Here is a 21,293-nt window from a genome sequence, read left to right as displayed (position 1 = left end):
GTACTGCAATACCAGGCCAACTCGTGGCAAGAGCGGTGCAAGCACCTAACATCTCACCTAGTTGCAAAAATCAGTTTAATATCGAAGTACCCACATGGGGTACGTATCAGATATTAAGCTGATAAGAACAGATACTTTTTATATTTCAAACATTTTATTACGAAAGATATCATATCATATACTGTATACAATCAATTATAAAATCATAATATCACAGACAGTACAATTGTAACAGAAATATGTATATAATAATAGATAATACCAAATATACTTGATTAAATTATTCTATATAAATAGTAAATACTTAGACAAAGAACCTGCTATCAGGTTCATTGTTAGATATAAAAACCTAGTAGACGAGTGGAACACCCCCCTTTTTGAATAAATTACTCTATAAATCATCCAATCAAAAGAACAAAATTTCTAATTTTTCATCCACTATTCTACAAAATAGGTTGTCTTGACACCAATACTTACTAAAAGTTTCTTCCGGTAACCTCTCAAAATCTGCCAAAATTCTGAGTCTTACCTGACAAAGAAAAAATATGAATAAATCATTTGGTAAAACATGTTTCCTTTCAAATTTCTTTATATTTCTTTTAATCCATATAGTTTTACAGTATAAACCAATTAATAATAATACAACACTTTTAATATGCTTATCAGACAAATGAATATCTTCAAACATTATATGACAAAAAGACAAACTCAATATTCCCTTCGACAGGGAAAAGATCCAATTTTTTATTAATAACAACAATTGTGCAACATGTTTGCACTCAAAAAATAAATGACTAATAGTTTCTGGTGATTTCGCACACAAAGTACATTTGTTACTTTTATATACATTATAATTAAACATCAAGTTATTCACCGGTAAAATCTGGTGAACAACTTTAAACATTACGTCCCTTGAAAATTTATCTATAAATTTGTCAAAAACATTCCTATAAATAGGTTTGTAAACAACAATTGGAAACTTCGTTTCCACCTTAGGTACATACTTGTTATATTCCAACAATGCCTTGTATAATAACTTAGTGGTCAAACCACCTAAAACTTGATCAGGACACTTGTCCTTAAACAGTTTCAAAATACTAACACAATAGCTATAAAAAGGTGACATGAGATCACTATGTGGAACGGATAGTGAAGCTAATTCATTATTAAAACAACGTAATGAATAGCCCACCCAATAAATAGAAAACTTTAAATACTTTACATCTTTATTGTTAACAATATCTTGTAAATGCTTCAAGCGTAACGCTTTCAGCTTTAAATCAATATTAACTACATTTAAACCGCCCGCAACTTTATCTAAATATAAAGTGTTACGGGCTAATGGTTCCACTCTACCTTTCCAAATAAAGGAAAATATACATTTTTGAAACTTTTTCACATAAAATTGTGACATGTGTACAACTGTACCAACATACCATATTTTAGCACATGCTAAAGTATTAACTATAATAGATTTTTCCAATAAAGATAAATTTCTACTTTTCCAGTTATTTAAAACTTTCTCAAACTTTATATAAATAGGATTCCAAATATCATCTTCAGTTAAATTATTTCCAATTTTAATACCAACAATTTTCAAATTATCAACAAAATCAATACCAAATCTATGGTTTTCTTTTCTCTTTTTCCAGGCACCTAAAAACATGCCTTTCGTTTTACTTTTATTTAATTTTGAACCTGATCCTTTACCAAAAAGATCCATAAGATAAACAAATTTTTTTATACTCTCATCAGTTGTGAGAATACCCATAGTATCGTCTGCAAAAACAGATACTTTACACTCTTCAGGCGAACCTGGTAATTTTAAACCAACAATATCCTTATCTAAACAAACTTTTCGAACAAAAGGTTCTAAACATAAAATATACAATAAAGGCGATAAACTGCAGCCTTGTTTAACTGATCTAGTAATATTTACTGGATTCGAAATAAAATTATTAACAATAATAGATGACTTTAAATCATGATATAATATTTTGATCCATTTAATTAAATTCGGACCAAAGTTAAACTTTTCTAAAACAGCAAACAAAAATTTATGAATAATTTTGTCAAAAGCTTTCTCTTGATCAACTGATAAAAAACAACATTTCAAATTTTTCTGATTGACATAATCAATAATATTACGATGTAAATGGGCATTATCCAAAATACATCTACCTTTAATAGCACAGGTTTGATCAATACCAACAATCTTATCAGATACAATACCCATTCTTTTACAAATGAGTTTACTTAAAATTTTAACATCATAGTTCATCAAACTAATAGGTCTATAAAATTTTACATCAAAATGTTTTGATGGATCTTTACATATAAGAGTTATATAACTTAATTTTTGAGAATCTGACAAAGTATTCTCGTCAAAAATATTTTCATACAATTTTAATAACATAGGTGCAAATATATCAATAAATTTCAAATAAAACTCTTTACATAACCCATCGGGTCCTGGAGATTTATTATTCTCCATACCCTTTAAAGATTCAATTATTTCATCAATAGTAATACATTGCTCACAAATATCTTTATCATCAGCCTCTAATTGAGGTAAATCATTTAAGAAAAAATTCATAATATTTTCATCTATCTCTTCTTCCATAAATAAATTAGTATAAAACTTTTCAAATTGCAATACAATATCATCTATTTTATTATAAACATTATCTACATCTCTAATTTCTGTAATATTTTTCTTTTTACCTTTTTTTGCTTCTTTTTGAAAAAAATATTTACCCGGAACTTCCGAAGTATCTAAAAATTTTGCCTTACTTCGGATTTGGCTACCTTTAAAATTATCTAAATGAAAATGTTTAATCTGAACTTTCAACTCATTAATTTGTTCAAAATATTGTCCAGGTGACAATTTTTCTGCACCACATAATCTATAATATTTTCTTTCCAACTCTTTAATAACATTATATTTAACTTTATTTTTCTTTTTACAATAACTAATACAAAAATCTTTAATTTTCTCTTTAAAATAATCCCACATTTCAATACATATATCTAATTCATTAGTGAATTCAATAAACCATTCTCTAAAACTATCACAAAAAACTTTATCATTTAAAATAGAAGCATTTAATTTCCAATAACCGTCACCTTTTTTCACCTCTGTACTATTAATAAAACTAGACACAATACAATCATGGTCAGAAAAAGAAAAAGGTAAATTATAACACTGTTTAATATAAGGCTTTAAAGCCCGTGAAAAGTAAAATCTATCTAATCGACATGATATATTTTTACAATACCAGGTAACATTAAATTTCGTAGGATTTAAATGTCTATATACATCTACAAGTTCAAAATCTGTGACGATCTGACTAATTTTATCTGACCCGATAGAACCACGTTCTAGATTACCACCTTTCTTATCTATTTTAGGATTCATTACACAATTAAAATCACCCCCCATAATCTTACAATTCTGTGTTAAAATAAAAGGATATATATCATCCAAAAAAACTTTTCTCTCACCTTCATTATTAGGTGCATAAATATTTAACAATCTATATAGTACATCATCAATTTTAATATCAATATATTGAAAACGACCATCTAAATCTCTATGATACTTTACAATAGAAAAATTTAACGAGTAAGATATAAAAATAGCTGTTCCTCTACTTCTATTAGAGCCAAAATTCCAAAAACATCTATAAAAATCAAAATAATTATCCAACTTTTTTGAAATATTTGAATTAGAAACATGTGTTTCTTGTAAAAAAAGAATATCTATATGATGCTGTAAACAAAATTCTTTTAAGGTGTACTGACACTTATAATCTAATAATCCATTTATATTTAAGGTAGCTACATTCAGAACATTTTTATCAGTAGTATTCATTGTAAAAGTTAAGTTTGAAAAAAAGTAATAATATTACTTAGATAATATATACTAATCAGTCTATAAAATAAATAAAGGTATAAACACACGACACAGGTGTGATTAAAAATAGTAACAAAAATAAAACAGGTAATAATTAAATGCCTTGAAAATTTAAAGGTAATTATAAGGCAGGTGAACAGAATTTTATCAACAGGTGAACGAAAAAAAGAACAATAGAAAGTAACTTTAGAAAAGTGCACTGAGGCTCTAAATGAAAACTTTAAATCCAAATATAAAAAAGGGGGATTTAAATAAACAACCTTAATCTCAATGAAAAAAAGAATGAAAATTAAACACAAAACATGAAAATAAACACAAATACAATAATTAAATAAAATACACCTATACATATAGGTTATTACAGTCCACACATCAAATTCATAGTCCATGGGCATAGCGGCAGTCAAATCAAGGGGGGTTAAACAATATTCGTAGTCCATATTCAAGTCAAGTGTTCGCTTTGCCTATCGGTAAACTCAAAAACATACCTGGGTCGTGTCCCTTATCTTTATCTTTGTTCTTTTTCTTTCCACTTTCTTCTTCCTTCTCTCCTGAATCTTCACCACTAGCACTTCTCTGTCTCTTCCTTCCTTCTCCCGACATGTCCATCTCCTCCTGTTCGTTCCCTCCTACCTCTGAAGCGCTAATATCCGGCTCCAGGGACTGAGAATCCAAACTGCCCTGTGTAACGCGCGTGTCTTGCGTCACAGGGGTCACATCCGCTCCATCGCGTTGGCCTTGCGAGAGCCCATTGTCTGCTACTTCCTTCTGCTGGCCATCTACAAGTGTGTCCGACGCTGTTGGCTGGGGAGCCTCAGGTGTGGCTGCAACAACACCTGCATAAGAGCGCGGCTGCACTGGATGTTGCTGCGTCTTCTGGCTGGGGCAAGTGGCACGCTGATGCCCCAACCCTCCACACTTGAGGCACTGTGCCTGTCGCCCAAGCACAGTGAGGAGTACCGGCCTGTTGTATAACACTGTCCTGTAAGGTAGCTCCAGGTACTCTCTCTCCCCACAAATCATCGCACCGGCAATGACACCTGTCTTTAACCGCAAGTCTGTCCCATACACCTGGTCCTCGTACCAGAGGTGGACCTTTGTACCATAGCGTCCAAAAAACTGGCGTACCAAGTCCAGGCTCATATGCAGAGGATACCAATGTAGCCTGAACTTGACAGCCCTCCTGTCTATCCTCTCGAAACGCACCTTCATTCCCATCTTGCCGGATCTCGTGTCACCGTCTCCAACTTCACATTCCGACTCGTCCTCAAAAGACAGATACCATTCAGCACCCTCTCCACACTTATAGATGGCCGTCAGCTTCCTGATGTCCACCAAATCGTTTATCTCGTCCAGCACCTTGTCCCTGGTGTTAATTCGTCTTGGACCTTGGAACTTCACCCTCATCGTCTTCCTCATTGCATCTTTTTCATAAAACGCCATTCTGGACCGTGGGTAATAGAGTCTTCCAAACAGACGGCTACCCCCACAGTTCGCCTCAATAAGTTAAATTTTAACTAATTTACACTTTGATCGTGCCAAAAGGCCGAGAAGCGATACTCAAATCTTTCCGAGTTTCCAAAGCCTACAAATCCTATTTCTTACTCAAACACGGTGTTTTAATTTTAACCAAAGCTACACAAATTTTGCAAATTTATATACAAAAAGCACACGAAACACGAGATCTTGCTTTGCTTCAAATACCTGACAGCATGAAACGATTTCTGCATGACAAAACGGGTGTGAAAATAAAAAGCGGCTTGTGAAATACGGCAAGTCGCCAGAATATATTTTTAAACGTATAACATACGTATACGTATTTAATCTTAATCGAACGAAATAACATGATCATGTTGATTCATCCTAGGTCCGACGAACGCAGTTTTTAAAGCCTAGGAAATTTCATTAATCAGAAAATAAATTCAACGCTTTTTCACAATCAGCACGGACTTTTCACTGTCTCGTTTAGTTAACACAAACATAAACAGTTCACCTGTTCTATTTTTTAAAGGAATTGACCGGTACAGCAATTTTTAAATAAATTTCAGAAGGAGGAAAAAACTTACCGGCCGACTGCAGTTTCCATCGTTTGCCCTCGTTCTGAGGCGACGTCGCTATTAACGATGATTGAAACAGTAGAAGGGGACGTAATTCTTTTCCCCGCGTTTTTCCGTAACGCTAAAAATTTATAGAGTTTCTTTTTAGGAACGAGAATACATTAATACACTGACATGTGCTGTTATAAATACAAGCAAGCGACAACAAAAATATTACATTACAAGAAAAGAAAAGAACTTTTTAGAGAACAGACATAAAAAAGAAAAAAAAGAAAATGCAACTTATTTTACATGCACGAGAAGTAGAATGATTTACAACAATGAGTAAAACTATACAATTTACGCAAACTCCTTAAATAAGAAAGATATATAGAAAAAGTACACATGTAGTGCTCAGTGAAAAGCATTAGAGAATATTTTACTGGGGCTGTTTCGCAGGCTATTGAAGGGAAAGCTATTTTTCTATTTTAATTTTCTCCCCAAACAGGGGGAGTGAGCCGATCCTGGAGGTACTGCAATACCAGGCCAACTCGTGGCAAGAGCGGTGCAAGCACCTAACATCTCACCTAGTTGCAAAAATCAGTTTAATATCGAAGTACCCACATGGGGTACGTATCAGATATTAAGCTGATAAGAACAGATACTACACTTTGATCTTAGCCAAAAGGCCGAGAAGCGATACTCAAATCTTTCCGAGTTTCCAAAGCCTACAAATCCTATTTCTTACTCAAACACGGTGTTTTAATTTTAACCAAAGCTACACAAATTTTGCAAATTTATATACAAAAAGCACACGAAACACGAGATCTTGCTTTGCTTCAAATACCTGACAGCATGAAACGATTTCTGCATGACAAAACGGGTGTGAAAATAAAAAGCGGCTTGTGAAATACGGCAAGTCGCCAGAATATATTTTTAAACGTATAACATACGTATACGTATTTAATCTTAATCGAACGAAATAACATGATCATGTTGATTCATCCTAGGTCCGACGAACGCAGTTTTTAAAGCCTAGGAAATTTCATTAATCAGAAAATAAATTCAACGCTTTTTCACAATCAGCACGGACTTTTCACTGTCTCGTTTAGTTAACACAAACATAAACAGTTCACCTGTTCTATTTTTTAAAGGAATTGACCGGTACAGCAATTTTTAAATAAATTTCAGAAGGAGGAAAAAACTTACCGGCCGACTGCAGTTTCCATCGTTTGCCCTCGTTCTGAGGCGACGTCGCTATTAACGATGATTGAAACAGTAGAAGGGGACGTAATTCTTTTCCCCGCGTTTTTCCGTAACGCTAAAAATTTATAGAGTTTCTTTTTAGGAACGAGAATACATTAATACACTGACATGTGCTGTTATAAATACAAGCAAGCGACAACAAAAATATTACATTACAAGAAAAGAAAAGAACTTTTTAGAGAACAGACATAAAAAAGAAAAAAAAGAAAATGCAACTTATTTTACATGCACGAGAAGTAGAATGATTTACAACAATGAGTAAAACTATACAATTTACGCAAACTCCTTAAATAAGAAAGATATATAGAAAAAGTACACATGTAGTGCTCAGTGAAAAGCATTAGAGAATATTTTACTGGGGCTGTTTCGCAGGCTATTGAAGGGAAAGCTATTTTTCTATTTTAATTTTCTCCCCAAACAGGGGGAGTGAGCCGATCCTGGAGGTACTGCAATACCAGGCCAACTCGTGGCAAGAGCGGTGCAAGCACCTAACATCTCACCTAGTTGCAAAAATCAGTTTAATATCGAAGTACCCACATGGGGTACGTATCAGATATTAAGCTGATAAGAACAGATACTACACTTTGATCTTAGCCAAAAGGCCGAGAAGCGATACTCAAATCTTTCCGAGTTTCCAAAGCCTACAAATCCTATTTCTTACTCAAACACGGTGTTTTAATTTTAACCAAAGCTACACAAATTTTGCAAATTTATATACAAAAAGCACACGAAACACGAGATCTTGCTTTGCTTCAAATACCTGACAGCATGAAACGATTTCTGCATGACAAAACGGGTGTGAAAATAAAAAGCGGCTTGTGAAATACGGCAAGTCGCCAGAATATATTTTTAAACGTATAACATACGTATACGTATTTAATCTTAATCGAACGAAATAACATGATCATGTTGATTCATCCTAGGTCCGACGAACGCAGTTTTTAAAGCCTAGGAAATTTCATTAATCAGAAAATAAATTCAACGCTTTTTCACAATCAGCACGGACTTTTCACTGTCTCGTTTAGTTAACACAAACATAAACAGTTCACCTGTTCTATTTTTTAAAGGAATTGACCGGTACAGCAATTTTTAAATAAATTTCAGAAGGAGGAAAAAACTTACCGGCCGACTGCAGTTTCCATCGTTTGCCCTCGTTCTGAGGCGACGTCGCTATTAACGATGATTGAAACAGTAGAAGGGGACGTAATTCTTTTCCCCGCGTTTTTCCGTAACGCTAAAAATTTATAGAGTTTCTTTTTAGGAACGAGAATACATTAATACACTGACATGTGCTGTTATAAATACAAGCAAGCGACAACAAAAATATTACATTACAAGAAAAGAAAAGAACTTTTTAGAGAACAGACATAAAAAAGAAAAAAAAGAAAATGCAACTTATTTTACATGCACGAGAAGTAGAATGATTTACAACAATGAGTAAAACTATACAATTTACGCAAACTCCTTAAATAAGAAAGATATATAGAAAAAGTACACATGTAGTGCTCAGTGAAAAGCATTAGAGAATATTTTACTGGGGCTGTTTCGCAGGCTATTGAAGGGAAAGCTATTTTTCTATTTTAATTTTCTCCCCAAACAGGGGGAGTGAGCCGATCCTGGAGGTACTGCAATACCAGGCCAACTCGTGGCAAGAGCGGTGCAAGCACCTAACATCTCACCTAGTTGCAAAAATCAGTTTAATATCGAAGTACCCACATGGGGTACGTATCAGATATTAAGCTGATAAGAACAGATACTACACTTTGATCTTAGCCAAAAGGCCGAGAAGCGATACTCAAATCTTTCCGAGTTTCCAAAGCCTACAAATCCTATTTCTTACTCAAACACGGTGTTTTAATTTTAACCAAAGCTACACAAATTTTGCAAATTTATATACAAAAAGCACACGAAACACGAGATCTTGCTTTGCTTCAAATACCTGACAGCATGAAACGATTTCTGCATGACAAAACGGGTGTGAAAATAAAAAGCGGCTTGTGAAATACGGCAAGTCGCCAGAATATATTTTTAAACGTATAACATACGTATACGTATTTAATCTTAATCGAACGAAATAACATGATCATGTTGATTCATCCTAGGTCCGACGAACGCAGTTTTTAAAGCCTAGGAAATTTCATTAATCAGAAAATAAATTCAACGCTTTTTCACAATCAGCACGGACTTTTCACTGTCTCGTTTAGTTAACACAAACATAAACAGTTCACCTGTTCTATTTTTTAAAGGAATTGACCGGTACAGCAATTTTTAAATAAATTTCAGAAGGAGGAAAAAACTTACCGGCCGACTGCAGTTTCCATCGTTTGCCCTCGTTCTGAGGCGACGTCGCTATTAACGATGATTGAAACAGTAGAAGGGGACGTAATTCTTTTCCCCGCGTTTTTCCGTAACGCTAAAAATTTATAGAGTTTCTTTTTAGGAACGAGAATACATTAATACACTGACATGTGCTGTTATAAATACAAGCAAGCGACAACAAAAATATTACATTACAAGAAAAGAAAAGAACTTTTTAGAGAACAGACATAAAAAAGAAAAAAAAGAAAATGCAACTTATTTTACATGCACGAGAAGTAGAATGATTTACAACAATGAGTAAAACTATACAATTTACGCAAACTCCTTAAATAAGAAAGATATATAGAAAAAGTACACATGTAGTGCTCAGTGAAAAGCATTAGAGAATATTTTACTGGGGCTGTTTCGCAGGCTATTGAAGGGAAAGCTATTTTTCTATTTTAATTTTCTCCCCAAACAGGGGGAGTGAGCCGATCCTGGAGGTACTGCAATACCAGGCCAACTCGTGGCAAGAGCGGTGCAAGCACCTAACATCTCACCTAGTTGCAAAAATCAGTTTAATATCGAAGTACCCACATGGGGTACGTATCAGATATTAAGCTGATAAGAACAGATACTACACTTTGATCTTAGCCAAAAGGCCGAGAAGCGATACTCAAATCTTTCCGAGTTTCCAAAGCCTACAAATCCTATTTCTTACTCAAACACGGTGTTTTAATTTTAACCAAAGCTACACAAATTTTGCAAATTTATATACAAAAAGCACACGAAACACGAGATCTTGCTTTGCTTCAAATACCTGACAGCATGAAACGATTTCTGCATGACAAAACGGGTGTGAAAATAAAAAGCGGCTTGTGAAATACGGCAAGTCGCCAGAATATATTTTTAAACGTATAACATACGTATACGTATTTAATCTTAATCGAACGAAATAACATGATCATGTTGATTCATCCTAGGTCCGACGAACGCAGTTTTTAAAGCCTAGGAAATTTCATTAATCAGAAAATAAATTCAACGCTTTTTCACAATCAGCACGGACTTTTCACTGTCTCGTTTAGTTAACACAAACATAAACAGTTCACCTGTTCTATTTTTTAAAGGAATTGACCGGTACAGCAATTTTTAAATAAATTTCAGAAGGAGGAAAAAACTTACCGGCCGACTGCAGTTTCCATCGTTTGCCCTCGTTCTGAGGCGACGTCGCTATTAACGATGATTGAAACAGTAGAAGGGGACGTAATTCTTTTCCCCGCGTTTTTCCGTAACGCTAAAAATTTATAGAGTTTCTTTTTAGGAACGAGAATACATTAATACACTGACATGTGCTGTTATAAATACAAGCAAGCGACAACAAAAATATTACATTACAAGAAAAGAAAAGAACTTTTTAGAGAACAGACATAAAAAAGAAAAAAAAGAAAATGCAACTTATTTTACATGCACGAGAAGTAGAATGATTTACAACAATGAGTAAAACTATACAATTTACGCAAACTCCTTAAATAAGAAAGATATATAGAAAAAGTACACATGTAGTGCTCAGTGAAAAGCATTAGAGAATATTTTACTGGGGCTGTTTCGCAGGCTATTGAAGGGAAAGCTATTTTTCTATTTTAATTTTCTCCCCAAACAGGGGGAGTGAGCCGATCCTGGAGGTACTGCAATACCAGGCCAACTCGTGGCAAGAGCGGTGCAAGCACCTAACATCTCACCTAGTTGCAAAAATCAGTTTAATATCGAAGTACCCACATGGGGTACGTATCAGATATTAAGCTGATAAGAACAGATACTACACTTTGATCTTAGCCAAAAGGCCGAGAAGCGATACTCAAATCTTTCCGAGTTTCCAAAGCCTACAAATCCTATTTCTTACTCAAACACGGTGTTTTAATTTTAACCAAAGCTACACAAATTTTGCAAATTTATATACAAAAAGCACACGAAACACGAGATCTTGCTTTGCTTCAAATACCTGACAGCATGAAACGATTTCTGCATGACAAAACGGGTGTGAAAATAAAAAGCGGCTTGTGAAATACGGCAAGTCGCCAGAATATATTTTTAAACGTATAACATACGTATACGTATTTAATCTTAATCGAACGAAATAACATGATCATGTTGATTCATCCTAGGTCCGACGAACGCAGTTTTTAAAGCCTAGGAAATTTCATTAATCAGAAAATAAATTCAACGCTTTTTCACAATCAGCACGGACTTTTCACTGTCTCGTTTAGTTAACACAAACATAAACAGTTCACCTGTTCTATTTTTTAAAGGAATTGACCGGTACAGCAATTTTTAAATAAATTTCAGAAGGAGGAAAAAACTTACCGGCCGACTGCAGTTTCCATCGTTTGCCCTCGTTCTGAGGCGACGTCGCTATTAACGATGATTGAAACAGTAGAAGGGGACGTAATTCTTTTCCCCGCGTTTTTCCGTAACGCTAAAAATTTATAGAGTTTCTTTTTAGGAACGAGAATACATTAATACACTGACATGTGCTGTTATAAATACAAGCAAGCGACAACAAAAATATTACATTACAAGAAAAGAAAAGAACTTTTTAGAGAACAGACATAAAAAAGAAAAAAAAGAAAATGCAACTTATTTTACATGCACGAGAAGTAGAATGATTTACAACAATGAGTAAAACTATACAATTTACGCAAACTCCTTAAATAAGAAAGATATATAGAAAAAGTACACATGTAGTGCTCAGTGAAAAGCATTAGAGAATATTTTACTGGGGCTGTTTCGCAGGCTATTGAAGGGAAAGCTATTTTTCTATTTTAATTTTCTCCCCAAACAGGGGGAGTGAGCCGATCCTGGAGGTACTGCAATACCAGGCCAACTCGTGGCAAGAGCGGTGCAAGCACCTAACATCTCACCTAGTTGCAAAAATCAGTTTAATATCGAAGTACCCACATGGGGTACGTATCAGATATTAAGCTGATAAGAACAGATACTACACTTTGATCTTAGCCAAAAGGCCGAGAAGCGATACTCAAATCTTTCCGAGTTTCCAAAGCCTACAAATCCTATTTCTTACTCAAACACGGTGTTTTAATTTTAACCAAAGCTACACAAATTTTGCAAATTTATATACAAAAAGCACACGAAACACGAGATCTTGCTTTGCTTCAAATACCTGACAGCATGAAACGATTTCTGCATGACAAAACGGGTGTGAAAATAAAAAGCGGCTTGTGAAATACGGCAAGTCGCCAGAATATATTTTTAAACGTATAACATACGTATACGTATTTAATCTTAATCGAACGAAATAACATGATCATGTTGATTCATCCTAGGTCCGACGAACGCAGTTTTTAAAGCCTAGGAAATTTCATTAATCAGAAAATAAATTCAACGCTTTTTCACAATCAGCACGGACTTTTCACTGTCTCGTTTAGTTAACACAAACATAAACAGTTCACCTGTTCTATTTTTTAAAGGAATTGACCGGTACAGCAATTTTTAAATAAATTTCAGAAGGAGGAAAAAACTTACCGGCCGACTGCAGTTTCCATCGTTTGCCCTCGTTCTGAGGCGACGTCGCTATTAACGATGATTGAAACAGTAGAAGGGGACGTAATTCTTTTCCCCGCGTTTTTCCGTAACGCTAAAAATTTATAGAGTTTCTTTTTAGGAACGAGAATACATTAATACACTGACATGTGCTGTTATAAATACAAGCAAGCGACAACAAAAATATTACATTACAAGAAAAGAAAAGAACTTTTTAGAGAACAGACATAAAAAAGAAAAAAAAGAAAATGCAACTTATTTTACATGCACGAGAAGTAGAATGATTTACAACAATGAGTAAAACTATACAATTTACGCAAACTCCTTAAATAAGAAAGATATATAGAAAAAGTACACATGTAGTGCTCAGTGAAAAGCATTAGAGAATATTTTACTGGGGCTGTTTCGCAGGCTATTGAAGGGAAAGCTATTTTTCTATTTTAATTTTCTCCCCAAACAGGGGGAGTGAGCCGATCCTGGAGGTACTGCAATACCAGGCCAACTCGTGGCAAGAGCGGTGCAAGCACCTAACATCTCACCTAGTTGCAAAAATCAGTTTAATATCGAAGTACCCACATGGGGTACGTATCAGATATTAAGCTGATAAGAACAGATACTACACTTTGATCTTAGCCAAAAGGCCGAGAAGCGATACTCAAATCTTTCCGAGTTTCCAAAGCCTACAAATCCTATTTCTTACTCAAACACGGTGTTTTAATTTTAACCAAAGCTACACAAATTTTGCAAATTTATATACAAAAAGCACACGAAACACGAGATCTTGCTTTGCTTCAAATACCTGACAGCATGAAACGATTTCTGCATGACAAAACGGGTGTGAAAATAAAAAGCGGCTTGTGAAATACGGCAAGTCGCCAGAATATATTTTTAAACGTATAACATACGTATACGTATTTAATCTTAATCGAACGAAATAACATGATCATGTTGATTCATCCTAGGTCCGACGAACGCAGTTTTTAAAGCCTAGGAAATTTCATTAATCAGAAAATAAATTCAACGCTTTTTCACAATCAGCACGGACTTTTCACTGTCTCGTTTAGTTAACACAAACATAAACAGTTCACCTGTTCTATTTTTTAAAGGAATTGACCGGTACAGCAATTTTTAAATAAATTTCAGAAGGAGGAAAAAACTTACCGGCCGACTGCAGTTTCCATCGTTTGCCCTCGTTCTGAGGCGACGTCGCTATTAACGATGATTGAAACAGTAGAAGGGGACGTAATTCTTTTCCCCGCGTTTTTCCGTAACGCTAAAAATTTATAGAGTTTCTTTTTAGGAACGAGAATACATTAATACACTGACATGTGCTGTTATAAATACAAGCAAGCGACAACAAAAATATTACATTACAAGAAAAGAAAAGAACTTTTTAGAGAACAGACATAAAAAAGAAAAAAAAGAAAATGCAACTTATTTTACATGCACGAGAAGTAGAATGATTTACAACAATGAGTAAAACTATACAATTTACGCAAACTCCTTAAATAAGAAAGATATATAGAAAAAGTACACATGTAGTGCTCAGTGAAAAGCATTAGAGAATATTTTACTGGGGCTGTTTCGCAGGCTATTGAAGGGAAAGCTATTTTTCTATTTTAATTTTCTCCCCAAACAGGGGGAGTGAGCCGATCCTGGAGGTACTGCAATACCAGGCCAACTCGTGGCAAGAGCGGTGCAAGCACCTAACATCTCACCTAGTTGCAAAAATCAGTTTAATATCGAAGTACCCACATGGGGTACGTATCAGATATTAAGCTGATAAGAACAGATACTACACTTTGATCTTAGCCAAAAGGCCGAGAAGCGATACTCAAATCTTTCCGAGTTTCCAAAGCCTACAAATCCTATTTCTTACTCAAACACGGTGTTTTAATTTTAACCAAAGCTACACAAATTTTGCAAATTTATATACAAAAAGCACACGAAACACGAGATCTTGCTTTGCTTCAAATACCTGACAGCATGAAACGATTTCTGCATGACAAAACGGGTGTGAAAATAAAAAGCGGCTTGTGAAATACGGCAAGTCGCCAGAATATATTTTTAAACGTATAACATACGTATACGTATTTAATCTTAATCGAACGAAATAACATGATCATGTTGATTCATCCTAGGTCCGACGAACGCAGTTTTTAAAGCCTAGGAAATTTCATTAATCAGAAAATAAATTCAACGCTTTTTCACAATCAGCACGGACTTTTCACTGTCTCGTTTAGTTAACACAAACATAAACAGTTCACCTGTTCTATTTTTTAAAGGAATTGACCGGTACAGCAATTTTTAAATAAATTTCAGAAGGAGGAAAAAACTTACCGGCCGACTGCAGTTTCCATCGTTTGCCCTCGTTCTGAGGCGACGTCGCTATTAACGATGATTGAAACAGTAGAAGGGGACGTAATTCTTTTCCCCGCGTTTTTCCGTAACGCTAAAAATTTATAGAGTTTCTTTTTAGGAACGAGAATACATTAATACACTGACATGTGCTGTTATAAATACAAGCAAGCGACAACAAAAATATTACATTACAAGAAAAGAAAAGAACTTTTTAGAGAACAGACATAAAAAAGAAAAAAAAGAAAATGCAACTTATTTTACATGCACGAGAAGTAGAATGATTTACAACAATGAGTAAAACTATACAATTTACGCAAACTCCTTAAATAAGAAAGATATATAGAAAAAGTACACATGTAGTGCTCAGTGAAAAGCATTAGAGAATATTTTACTGGGGCTGTTTCGCAGGCTATTGAAGGGAAAGCTATTTTTCTATTTTAATTTTCTCCCCAAACAGGGGGAGTGAGCCGATCCTGGAGGTACTGCAATACCAGGCCAACTCGTGGCAAGAGCGGTGCAAGCACCTAACATCTCACCTAGTTGCAAAAATCAGTTTAATATCGAAGTACCCACATGGGGTACGTATCAGATATTAAGCTGATAAGAACAGATACTACACTTTGATCTTAGCCAAAAGGCCGAGAAGCGATACTCAAATCTTTCCGAGTTTCCAAAGCCTACAAATCCTATTTCTTACTCAAACACGGTGTTTTAATTTTAACCAAAGCTACACAAATTTTGCAAATTTATATACAAAAAGCACACGAAACACGAGATCTTGCTTTGCTTCAAATACCTGACAGCATGAAACGATTTCTGCATGACAAAACGGGTGTGAAAATAAAAAGCGGCTTGTGAAATACGGCAAGTCGCCAGAATATATTTTTAAACGTATAACATACGTATACGTATTTAATCTTAATCGAACGAAATAACATGATCATGTTGATTCATCCTAGGTCCGACGAACGCAGTTTTTAAAGCCTAGGAAATTTCATTAATCAGAAAATAAATTCAACGCTTTTTCACAATCAGCACGGACTTTTCACTGTCTCGTTTAGTTAACACAAACATAAACAGTTCACCTGTTCTATTTTTTAAAGGAATTGACCGGTACAGCAATTTTTAAATAAATTTCAGAAGGAGGAAAAAACTTACCGGCCGACTGCAGTTTCCATCGTTTGCCCTCGTTCTGAGGCGACGTCGCTATTAACGATGATTGAAACAGTAGAAGGGGACGTAATTCTTTTCCCCGCGTTTTTCCGTAACGCTAAAAATTTATAGAGTTTCTTTTTAGGAACGAGAATACATTAATACACTGACATGTGCTGTTATAAATACAAGCAAGCGACAACAAAAATATTACATTACAAGAAAAGAAAAGAACTTTTTAGAGAACAGACATAAAAAAGAAAAAAAAGAAAATGCAACTTATTTTACATGCACGAGAAGTAGAATGATTTACAACAATGAGTAAAACTATACAATTTACGCAAACTCCTTAAATAAGAAAGATATATAGAAAAAGTACACATGTAGTGCTCAGTGAAAAGCATTAGAGAATATTTTACTGGGGCTGTTTCGCAGGCTATTGAAGGGAAAGCTATTTTTCTATTTTAATTTTCTCCCCAAACAGGGGGAGTGAGCCGATCCTGGAGGTACTGCAATACCAGGCCAACTCGTGGCAAGAGCGGTGCAAGCACCTAACATCTCACCTAGTTGCAAAAATCAGTTTAATATCGAAGTACCCACATGGGGTACGTATCAGATATTAAGCTGATAAGAACAGATACTACACTTTGATCTTAGCCAAAAGGCCGAGAAGCGATACTCAAATCTTTCCGAGTTTCCAAAGCCTACAAATCCTATTTCTTACTCAAACACGGTGTTTTAATTTTAACCAAAGCTACACAAATTTTGCAAATTTATATACAAAAAGCACACGAAACACGAGATCTTGCTTTGCTTCAAATACCTGACAGCATGAAACGATTTCTGCATGACAAAACGGGTGTGAAAATAAAAAGCGGCTTGTGAAATACGGCAAGTCGCCAGAATATATTTTTAAACGTATAACATACGTATACGTATTTAATCTTAATCGAACGAAATAACATGATCATGTTGATTCATCCTAGGTCCGACGAACGCAGTTTTTAAAGCCTAGGAAATTTCATTAATCAGAAAATAAATTCAACGCTTTTTCACAATCAGCACGGACTTTTCACTGTCTCGTTTAGTTAACACAAACATAAACAGTTCACCTGTTCTATTTTTTAAAGGAATTGACCGGTACAGCAATTTTTAAATAAATTTCAGAAGGAGGAAAAAACTTACCGGCCGACTGCAGTTTCCATCGTTTGCCCTCGTTCTGAGGCGACGTCGCTATTAACGATGATTGAAACAGTAGAAGGGGACGTAATTCTTTTCCCCGCGTTTTTCCGTAACGCTAAAAATTTATAGAGTTTCTTTTTAGGAACGAGAATACATTAATACACTGACATGTGCTGTTATAAATACAAGCAAGCGACAACAAAAATATTACATTACAAGAAAAGAAAAGAACTTTTTAGAGAACAGACATAAAAAAGAAAAAAAAGAAAATGCAACTTATTTTACATGCACGAGAAGTAGAATGATTTACAACAATGAGTAAAACTATACAATTTACGCAAACTCCTTAAATAAGAAAGATATATAGAAAAAGTACACATGTAGTGCTCAGTGAAAAGCATTAGAGAATATTTTACTGGGGCTGTTTCGCAGGCTATTGAAGGGAAAGCTATTTTTCTATTTTAATTTTCTCCCCAAACAGGGGAGTGAGCCGATCCTGGAGGTACTGCAATACCAGGCCAACTCGTGGCAAGAGCGGTGCAAGCACCTAACATCTCACCTAGTTGCAAAAATCAGTTTAATATCGAAGTACCCACATGGGGTACGTATCAGATATTAAGCTGATAAGAACAGATACTACACTTTGATCTTAGCCAAAAGGCCGAGAAGCGATACTCAAATCTTTCCGAGTTTCCAAAGCCTACAAATCCTATTTCTTACTCAAACACGGTGTTTTAATTTTAACCAAAGCTACACAAATTTTGCAAATTTATATACAAAAAGCACACGAAACACGAGATCTTGCTTTGCTTCAAATACCTGACAGCATGAAACGATTTCTGCATGACAAAACGGGTGTGAAAATAAAAAGCGGCTTGTGAAATACGGCAAGTCGCCAGAATATATTTTTAAACGTATAACATACGTATACGTATTTAATCTTAATCGAACGAAATAACATGATCATGTTGATTCATCCTAGGTCCGACGAACGCAGTTTTTAAAGCCTAGGAAATTTCATTAATCAGAAAATAAATTCAACGCTTTTTCACAATCAGCACGGACTTTTCACTGTCTCGTTTAGTTAACACAAACATAAACAGTTCACCTGTTCTATTTTTTAAAGGAATTGACCGGTACAGCAATTTTTAAATAAATTTCAGAAGGAGGAAAAAACTTACCGGCCGACTGCAGTTTCCATCGTTTGCCCTCGTTCTGAGGCGACGTCGCTATTAACGATGATTGAAACAGTAGAAGGGGACGTAATTCTTTTCCCCGCGTTTTTCCGTAACGCTAAAAATTTATAGAGTTTCTTTTTAGGAACGAGAATACATTAATACACTGACATGTGCTGTTATAAATACAAGCAAGCGACAACAAAAATATTACATTACAAGAAAAGAAAAGAACTTTTTAGAGAACAGACATAAAAAAGAAAAAAAAGAAAATGCAACTTATTTTACATGCACGAGAAGTAGAATGATTTACAACAATGAGTAAAACTATACAATTTACGCAAACTCCTTAAATAAGAAAGATATATAGAAAAAGTACACATGTAGTGCTCAGTGAAAAGCATTAGAGAATATTTTACTGGGGCTGTTTCGCAGGCTATTGAAGGGAAAGCTATTTTTCTATTTTAATTTTCTCCCCAAACAGGGGGAGTGAGCCGATCCTGGAGGTACTGCAATACCAGGCCAACTCGTGGCAAGAGCGGTGCAAGCACCTAACATCTCACCTAGTTGCAAAAATCAGTTTAATATCGAAGTACCCACATGGGGTACGTATCAGATATTAAGCTGATAAGAACAGATACTACACTTTGATCTTAGCCAAAAGGCCGAGAAGCGATACTCAAATCTTTCCGAGTTTCCAAAGCCTACAAATCCTATTTCTTACTCAAACACGGTGTTTTAATTTTAACCAAAGCTACACAAATTTTGCAAATTTATATACAAAAAGCACACGAAACACGAGATCTTGCTTTGCTTCAAATACCTGACAGCATGAAACGATTTCTGCATGACAAAACGGGTGTGAAAATAAAAAGCGGCTTGTGAAATACGGCAAGTCGCCAGAATATATTTTTAAACGTATAACATACGTATACGTATTTAATCTTAATCGAACGAAATAACATGATCATGTTGATTCATCCTAGGTCCGACGAACGCAGTTTTTAAAGCCTAGGAAATTTCATTAATCAGAAAATAAATTCAACGCTTTTTCACAATCAGCACGGACTTTTCACTGTCTCGTTTAGTTAACACAAACATAAACAGTTCACCTGTTCTATTTTTTAAAGGAATTGACCGGTACAGCAATTTTTAAATAAATTTCAGAAGGAGGAAAAAACTTACCGGCCGACTGCAGTTTCCATCGTTTGCCCTCGTTCTGAGGCGACGTCGCTATTAACGATGATTGAAACAGTAGAAGGGGACGTAATTCTTTTCCCCGCGTTTTTCCGTAACGCTAAAAATTTATAGAGTTTCTTTTTAGGAACGAGAATACATTAATACACTGACATGTGCTGTTATAAATACAAGCAAGCGACAACAAAAATATTACATTACAAGAAAAGAAAAGAACTTTTTAGAGAACAGACATAAAAAAGAAAAAAAAGAAAATGCAACTTATTTTACATGCACGAGAAGTAGAATGATTTACAACAATGAGTAAAACTATACAATTTACGCAAACTCCTTAAATAAGAAAGATATATAGAAAAAGTACACATGTAGTGCTCAGTGAAAAGCATTAGAGAATATTTTACTGGGGCTGTTTCGCAGGCTATTGAAGGGAAAGCTATTTTTCTATTTTAATTTTCTCCCCAAACAGGGGGAGTGAGCCGATCCTGGAGGTACTGCAATACCAGGCCAACTCGTGGCAAGAGCGGTGCAAGCACCTAACATCTCACCTAGTTGCAAAAATCAGTTTAATATCGAAGTACCCACATGGGGTACGTATCAGATATTAAGCTGATAAGAACAGATACTACACTTTGATCTTAGCCAAAAGGCCGAGAAGCGATACTCAAATCTTTCCGAGTTTCCAAAGCCTACAAATCCTATTTCTTACTCAAACACGGTGTTTTAATTTTAACCAAAGCTACACAAATTTTGCAAATTTATATACAAAAAGCACACGAAACACGAGATCTTGCTTTGCTTCAAATACCTGACAGCATGAAACGATTTCTGCATGACAAAACGGGTGTGAAAATAAAAAGCGGCTTGTGAAATACGGCAAGTCGCCAGAATATATTTTTAAACGTATAACATACGTATACGTATTTAATCTTAATCGAACGAAATAACATGATCATGTTGATTCATCCTAGGTCCGACGAACGCAGTTTTTAAAGCCTAGGAAATTTCATTAATCAGAAAATAAATTCAACGCTTTTTCACAATCAGCACGGACTTTTCACTGTCTCGTTTAGTTAACACAAACATAAACAGTTCACCTGTTCTATTTTTTAAAGGAATTGACCGGTACAGCAATTTTTAAATAAATTTCAGAAG

The 21,293-nt window shown here is 34.9% G+C and overlaps 1 protein-coding gene, 13 non-coding genes and 1 pseudogene across 14 annotated transcripts; all 15 read right to left on the bottom strand.

The window, feature by feature from the left end:
• On the bottom strand, positions 1 to 170 carry LOC139505408 (U2 spliceosomal RNA; annotated as a pseudogene; the record flags this gene model as incomplete).
• A 4,234-nt stretch (positions 171 to 4,404) lies between these two features.
• Positions 4,405 to 5,513, bottom strand: LOC139505398 (uncharacterized; the record flags this gene model as incomplete). The annotated part of the gene is given in 1 exon segment (XM_071295010.1): positions 4,405 to 5,513. A coding segment is annotated over 1 exon segment (955 nt), but the record flags the coding sequence as incomplete, so codon positions are not given.
• A 947-nt stretch (positions 5,514 to 6,460) lies between these two features.
• On the bottom strand, positions 6,461 to 6,653 carry LOC139505407 (U2 spliceosomal RNA). Its single transcript, XR_011659721.1, has one exon. It is a non-coding gene; the product is annotated as a U2 spliceosomal RNA (small nuclear RNA).
• A 986-nt stretch (positions 6,654 to 7,639) lies between these two features.
• LOC139505406 (U2 spliceosomal RNA) lies at positions 7,640 to 7,832 on the bottom strand. Its single transcript, XR_011659720.1, has one exon. It is a non-coding gene; the product is annotated as a U2 spliceosomal RNA (small nuclear RNA).
• Positions 7,833 to 8,818: 986 nt separating this feature from the next.
• On the bottom strand, positions 8,819 to 9,011 carry LOC139505405 (U2 spliceosomal RNA). The gene has a single exon (XR_011659719.1). It is a non-coding gene; the product is annotated as a U2 spliceosomal RNA (small nuclear RNA).
• A 986-nt stretch (positions 9,012 to 9,997) lies between these two features.
• LOC139505404 (U2 spliceosomal RNA) lies at positions 9,998 to 10,190 on the bottom strand. Its single transcript, XR_011659718.1, has one exon. It is a non-coding gene; the product is annotated as a U2 spliceosomal RNA (small nuclear RNA).
• A 986-nt stretch (positions 10,191 to 11,176) lies between these two features.
• Positions 11,177 to 11,369, bottom strand: LOC139505403 (U2 spliceosomal RNA). Its single transcript, XR_011659717.1, has one exon. It is a non-coding gene; the product is annotated as a U2 spliceosomal RNA (small nuclear RNA).
• Positions 11,370 to 12,355: 986 nt separating this feature from the next.
• Positions 12,356 to 12,548, bottom strand: LOC139505402 (U2 spliceosomal RNA). The gene has a single exon (XR_011659716.1). It is a non-coding gene; the product is annotated as a U2 spliceosomal RNA (small nuclear RNA).
• A 986-nt stretch (positions 12,549 to 13,534) lies between these two features.
• LOC139505401 (U2 spliceosomal RNA) lies at positions 13,535 to 13,727 on the bottom strand. The gene has a single exon (XR_011659715.1). It is a non-coding gene; the product is annotated as a U2 spliceosomal RNA (small nuclear RNA).
• Positions 13,728 to 14,713: 986 nt separating this feature from the next.
• Positions 14,714 to 14,906, bottom strand: LOC139505400 (U2 spliceosomal RNA). The gene has a single exon (XR_011659714.1). It is a non-coding gene; the product is annotated as a U2 spliceosomal RNA (small nuclear RNA).
• A 986-nt stretch (positions 14,907 to 15,892) lies between these two features.
• LOC139505412 (U2 spliceosomal RNA) lies at positions 15,893 to 16,085 on the bottom strand. Its single transcript, XR_011659725.1, has one exon. It is a non-coding gene; the product is annotated as a U2 spliceosomal RNA (small nuclear RNA).
• Positions 16,086 to 17,071: 986 nt separating this feature from the next.
• On the bottom strand, positions 17,072 to 17,264 carry LOC139505411 (U2 spliceosomal RNA). Its single transcript, XR_011659724.1, has one exon. It is a non-coding gene; the product is annotated as a U2 spliceosomal RNA (small nuclear RNA).
• A 985-nt stretch (positions 17,265 to 18,249) lies between these two features.
• On the bottom strand, positions 18,250 to 18,442 carry LOC139505410 (U2 spliceosomal RNA). Its single transcript, XR_011659723.1, has one exon. It is a non-coding gene; the product is annotated as a U2 spliceosomal RNA (small nuclear RNA).
• Positions 18,443 to 19,428: 986 nt separating this feature from the next.
• Positions 19,429 to 19,621, bottom strand: LOC139505409 (U2 spliceosomal RNA). The gene has a single exon (XR_011659722.1). It is a non-coding gene; the product is annotated as a U2 spliceosomal RNA (small nuclear RNA).
• A 986-nt stretch (positions 19,622 to 20,607) lies between these two features.
• On the bottom strand, positions 20,608 to 20,800 carry LOC139505399 (U2 spliceosomal RNA). Its single transcript, XR_011659713.1, has one exon. It is a non-coding gene; the product is annotated as a U2 spliceosomal RNA (small nuclear RNA).
• Positions 20,801 to 21,293: the final 493 nt, after the last annotated feature.

Source organism: Mytilus edulis, unplaced genomic scaffold, assembly GCF_963676685.1.
Source record: "Mytilus edulis unplaced genomic scaffold, xbMytEdul2.2 SCAFFOLD_1760, whole genome shotgun sequence".
NCBI classification, from domain to species: domain Eukaryota; kingdom Metazoa; phylum Mollusca; class Bivalvia; order Mytilida; family Mytilidae; genus Mytilus; species Mytilus edulis.
The sequence above is the reverse complement of the archived record's forward strand: the minus strand, read 5'-3'. Positions and strand labels throughout refer to the sequence as shown.